This window comes from Balaenoptera musculus, chromosome X (assembly GCF_009873245.2).
Source record: "Balaenoptera musculus isolate JJ_BM4_2016_0621 chromosome X, mBalMus1.pri.v3, whole genome shotgun sequence".
Classification (NCBI taxonomy): domain Eukaryota; kingdom Metazoa; phylum Chordata; class Mammalia; order Artiodactyla; family Balaenopteridae; genus Balaenoptera; species Balaenoptera musculus.
This window is the reverse complement of record NC_045806.1, coordinates 94,295,459-94,301,458: the sequence shown is the minus strand read 5'-3', so window position 1 is coordinate 94,301,458 and position 6,000 is coordinate 94,295,459. Positions and strand designations below refer to the sequence as shown.

Below are 6,000 nucleotides of genomic sequence, written 5' to 3'. Positions count from 1 at the left end.
TAAAGCAAATTGGACTGAACAGACGATTACCCAGGAAGACAAAGAAATATGCCTATGTAACTAGAAATTCTGATTAGCATCAAGAAGGAAGAGAAAAGGCTACAATGGAGAGAAGAATATGAAGGAACCACTTTATAATACAGGGTAGTTAATTAGGGCTTCTCTGAAGAGGTGGCATTTTGTTGAGGCTTGAAAGATGAAAAGAGCTGGAGAAGAGTATTCCAGGAGATGATCCAAGGTCTTGAGGTGGGAGAAAGCTTGGCATGTTGGAAGAATCAAAAGAAGCTCCACAGGGCTAAAGAATAGTGGATAAGAGTGAAAGAGTGGCTTAAGATGACATTGGAGAGGTAAACACAAGCCAAGACCTAGTAGATCTCAGAAAGGAGTGTTGATTTCATCACAAGAGCAGTGGGATACTCACCAAGGAGAGTGAAATGGGATCAGATTTGTGGTTCACAGGATAACTTGGGGGTGGTGTGGAAGACGATCTGGAGGGGGAGAGAATGGAGTCAGGATAACTAAGTATAAGGAGGTGGAATGGTCCAGGTGAGAGATGACGAAGGCAGGGACCTTTTCTTTCTTCTGTTCCAAAAGTGACTAGCTCAGTGCTAGGCACATGGAAGGCTTCCACTGTGTTCATATTGATTAATTAAATATAAACTGAATTGGGTTGTTGAGTCTCTTTTCAGGAGGTCACACTGTCCCTTCTTTCTCCTCCCTTCTTTCTTTATAACAGAGACAAGGAGGCATTCTACAATTAGTATTATTAAAGTAATTTGCTGTTTAGTGACAAATGCTTCCTCTAAATGCCACTTTCCTTTAGTCATTGCTGAGTTACTTCAAAGTAGCACAAGAAAATATCAGTGCTTCTCAAGACAGCCAAGCAGCACTCTTCTCTCCTGAGAGTTGGATGTAGAAAGAAATTTGTCATTTGGGCCTGTTCAGGGCAAGAGGCAACACTAACCTTCAAATACCAACTTCCCAGAAGATCACAAGCACATGAATTGCAAATGCCACTTGGTATAATATATGCCTCTCACTCTGCCAAAGCAGAGATATAATTACCTGGAAGAGTAAGGCAAATGTTTGTGGAAGCTGCGTGTCTTCATCTTCTCTTACATCCAGGAGATGAGACAAGAGGCCCTTTATCATATTTCCATTTCTTTTTGCTGGCAAAACAGTTCGGTAATGAAAGACACTTAAATGGGTTCATCCAGACCCAGCCTCCAGAGGGTTCTGGAGGTCCCAAGGATGGTAGGGAAAGGGGAGTCAATCACCTAATGGGTCTGAGCCTCATCTTCTCCCATGGGGAGGATAATCATTCCCATCTTATAGGGCTAGTACAAGGAGTCAATGAGGAATGTGCATGAATTTAATCTGCAAACTACAAGGCAAGAGCTCTATACTGTGATTCATTCTATGCAATTAATGGCAAAGTCTGTCTTTTATTCTTGGTCTCCCAGAGAAAGTTAAACATATTGTAGGAACTCAATAATAGGTTTTTGCTTTGAAATCACTTCTGTTAAAATCTGGCTTTAGATGTGGTACATGTAAAACAGGCCGTTCACTTCTCAGAATTGAATCAGACAGATTCTCATATCTGTCAGCTGCTTGGTTTGGAATCATGGAGGAGAAAAATCATGAGTGGGCAGAGGGGGTAGTGGCTTAATCTGTTGGAGTCAATACCCCTTCCCCAGTGAGCAGCAATAAGAAGAATGTTTCAGTTAGCACTACAGCAGGGTTTCAATCCAGGATCTGCATCTGGGGCAGCTGCAAATGTAATCCTACAAACTAGCACAGGCCCACAGGCCCAGGGTCCAAAGGAAATTGGCCAAAGATGAGGTCCAACTTTGCATCACCAGTCAGAAATATTATCACGAGTATTTTCAGACAGCAGAAGGGAAGGAAGAAACTAACTTGTGCCATGTCTCAGGAGGTTTCCTCTGGGCCAGTTGCTTTAATCAGCCATTGTCTCATTTAACTCCCACAGTAGCCTTATGAGGTGGGAATTAGTGTTTAGTGTGGAGCCTGGCACAATTAATGTTATTAATATCGATAAGCTTAATAATAATAAACTGAAGCACCGTGAGCTTGAGTAACTTACCTAAGGTCGCAGACCTGGTAAAGCCAGGATTTGAACCCATGTCTTTCTGACCCAGAAACCAGGGCTTTTTCTGCTATGCTCCTTTGCAAGAGGAGAAGGATGGTGGCTTTAAAACAGGTGAGGATTTTCCAAGTCATTAGCAAGGCTGCCTCCATAACTGGCCACTTGAGACCTTCAGGTATCTAAGAATATCTTTGGTCTCCTTCTCTCTCCTCATTCAGGTTTCTAAATTGCTATGAACCATGGCCCAGCTGTACTACAAAAGGGTCAACTACTCACCCTACAGAGACCGAATCCCCCTGCAAATTGTGAGGGCTGAGACGGAGCTCTCTGCAGAGGAGAAGGCCTTCCTCAGTGCCGTGGAGAAGGGGGACTACGCCACCGTGAAGCAGGCCCTCCAGGAGGCCGAGATCTACTACAATGTCAACATCAACTGCATGGACCCACTGGGCCGCAGCGCCCTGCTCATCGCCATTGAGAACGAGAATCTGGAGATCATGGAGCTACTGCTGAACCACAGCGTGTACGTCGGTGACGCACTGCTCTACGCCATCCGCAAGGAAGTGGTGGGCGCTGTGGAGCTTCTGCTCAGCTACAGGCGGCCCAGTGGAGAGAAGCAGGTAAGAAGCCCCTACAGCTGGGGAGGTAGCCAGGGACAACAGAGCACCGCAGGGTCAGAAGCCTTGAAACTAAGGAGGGTTATAGGCGGGCTGCAGTTGAGAAGCTCTATCATGGCAGCCCTCTGCTTTCAGGAATAGCATCAGTGATCTCAGGTGGGGTCTTAGAGCTACCCCGCATGGCCCACACTGAGTTTTTACTCATTTGCTTTTTCCTTATTGGTACTTGCCCCTATACCTTCAACACTTGACCTAAAAGCGTCTTCTCTGTTTCCAGAACAGTCAGGCTCCTTCTACCCTCCCTACCCCTGCTCCATATCTTCATTTCCTTCCTCACTGAAAGGGGGGACAAGGAGAAACCAAACACAGACCTGAGCTTTCCCCTTCTCACCCGCTCTCTCCTGAAGAAGGACAGGAGGCCTTTCAACTTGAGTGCCACGGCACAGATGCAAATGGATACAGGGGCTTACACACCTCTCCAGTTCCATGCATGTGAATGCATTCCACCCCTAGATGTTCAGGGGTTTGCCTCTGTGATTCTCCTACCCTCTGAGGCACCTGCGTTTAACACTCTGGAGTCATCTTCGAGTCCTTCCTCTCCCTTGTCTCCAGGCTCCATCCCCAAGCCCTGTGAGTTCTTCCTTCCCAATATCTTATATTGATACATACTTTCTTTCCTCTCTAGCCCAGCTCCCACCACTCCTCCTGTGCTTCTCATCATCTCTCTCCTACATGAGTGATTCTCAAAGTGTGGTTCTTAGTCCAGCAGCATTAGCATCACCAGGGGAACTTGTTAGAAAAGGCAAAAGTCTCCGGCCCCACCACAGACTGGCTGAATCAGACACTCTGGGGGTGGGGCCCGGCAAGCTGTGTCTTAGCAAGCCCTCCAGGGGTCTGGGATGCCCACTCGGGTTTGAGAATCCCTGTCCTAGACTAACGTGAAAACTTCTCTCTGGACTCCCTGCCTCTAGCCTCTTTCTTTCCCTCAAGCCATCCTGAACAATGATACTGGCTTATTCTTTCCCAAATTGCATAACAATCCTGTCATTCCTGTCCATCCCTTCAGTGACTCCAATGTCTCTTCATTAGAAGAGAAACCAGCCCATGAAGCCTAGCACTCAATACCCTTCATTAATGGTCTTTTCTAGTCCTGTCTCCCCCTTAGTCCCTTCTAAACCCCTCAAGTTAGACAGGTCCCCACTGTCTCTCTTCCTTTGGAGCATAGTAGGCACAGGTAGTAGGAACAAAGAAAATACAGTCATCCAACGTGGAATACCACAATACATTAAAAAGTAGAAATAGTACAATCCAAAACCAAAATTGCAAAGTGCTTAAAAAACACTGATAATGAAAACACTCAACATCAAATCTTATGGGACATGACCAAAGCTGGGTTTAAAGGGAATTCATAGCTTTAATACTTGCCTAGTTAAACAAAAAGGAATGAAAATAAGCTAACTAATAACTCGCAGACTAGGAATTGGAATTGACAGAGCAGAAAGCAAGGTACTAGATTAAAAGTTCCTTGGGTAAAGGGCCTGAATCAACATTTAACACAGTGCCAAGAGAGAAGAGACCTTATCTCTCTTCTTCGCTGCTGTATCCCAGCACTGGGAAAGTGCCCTCAATATCAAAGGCACTCAGTAAATATTTATTTTATGAATGAATAGGATGCATCTGCACTGTGCTAAGCATTTTACACGATTTAATCCTCTCAGCTACTCTGTTAGGCAGGCACTACTATTACTGTCCCCATGATACTGATGAGACAAATTGAGCCAATGGATGGTTAAGTCAGTTATTCAAGGTCACAATAAATGTCAGAGCCAGAATTCAAACCCAGGCAGCCTAGCTCCTAACCCCACCTGCTTAACCACTAGGCTATCCTGCCCTCCTGGCAGTCTGAGTTAAGTCTGAGAACTCCCAGCGCAGGAGTTCTGAGACAGGATAGATGAGTGGAGGATGGATGACCTCTCTGGAAAGGACAGGCCTATAGGATTTGGATATACAGCTAAGCAGAGAGGTGTAAGCATGGTCCCTACCCAGTCCACGTCCCCATCCCCATCACAGCTGATTTGTTCTGGGCCCCTTTTCCCTAGAGCCCTGCTAAGTGTCTGAGTGATTTAATGTGCTAATCTGAACTAAGGCTTACCCAGCCACTCTGCTCCATGATCTTGTCCACCTCTGAGATTATGTAGCCATTGGCTCTACCCTTCACTTGACACCAATCGCACACTAGTACGTACTACTGGCCAGCCTTCCTTGTATAAATGTCTAGTCTCTGTAACTAGATTGTTTCTTAAATGTGAAGCGTACTCTAATGCCCAACTGTTTCCATGCATCCCCCATCAGCACCTGACCCGGTGCCTAGTATATAACGGGTGATAGATAAATTCTTGCTGATGAACAAGAAGGAGTCAAGTGTATCTCCCAGAAAAGCACATAGCTAGCTGCTTGAACAAGACATCCTGGACTTTCATATTCAATCCCATTTAGCTTCATAACTGTTTTGAAAGAGGGGAGAGCACAGAGGAAATTTCCGAAGAGGGGACTAGCAATGGCAGCCCTATCTGAGTTTTGAAAGTAGGCCAAGTCCTTATTTGATGGCCAACCCTTTCTCCCATCTTTCCCCATTGCTCTGGCAAACCCCGAGGAAGAAAGGCGCCAGGTAAAGTCACTCGAAAGTGCAATCTAAGGCATGACCTCCCCTGGATAGAAGCAGTGCTTAACTCACAGGAATGAAGCACCACTGGTAGAATGTCAGGCCTATGAAACCTGGGTGAAGCTATTGGGGACAGGCTGTTTTTCACCAAGGGCCTTTCAGACTCACTGCCAATATAAGACCTCCTTTGTCCACCGTACATCGTACTGTATATACAAACCCACAGAGCTATCAGCTCCTTCCCCCAGTCTCTTCAGCAGCCTTCTCCTCCCTTTCTCCTCTCTCTCCTAAACCCCACCACCGGCCGCTACTAAATTGCATTTTCTTCCATTGCTCTGACAATTGCTGTGGTAAGTCATATATCAGTAACTATAACAACAGGCTGCCACAGTGCTGGAGCCCTGCCTCTCTGGGAGATAGAAACAAGATCTGTTTACCTGGGAGCAGTCAGGGATGTGAGCAAACACAGGACTCCTGAAGGACCTTGGGTCCAGCTGGGCAGGCTACTCTCAGGAAGGCACTCTTCGCACACATAGAATCCAAACACCTGTCCCTTATCATGTGGGCCCTCCCCCAGCTCGCCAAAGGATCGGGCACAGCTGACCTCCATCAGTCTT

At 46.2% G+C, this 6,000-nt stretch overlaps 1 protein-coding gene across 1 annotated transcript in view; it reads left to right on the top strand.

The window, feature by feature from the left end:
* Positions 1 to 2,346: 2,346 nt before the first annotated feature.
* The window catches only part of TRPC5 (transient receptor potential cation channel subfamily C member 5), a 138,480-nt gene continuing 134,826 nt past the window's right edge, over positions 2,347 to 6,000 (top strand). Inside the window, exon 1 of the mRNA XM_036839958.1 lies at positions 2,347 to 2,724. Coding sequence (XP_036695853.1) covers positions 2,347 to 2,724 — 378 coding nt within the window. The remainder of the gene's footprint in view (positions 2,725 to 6,000) is intronic.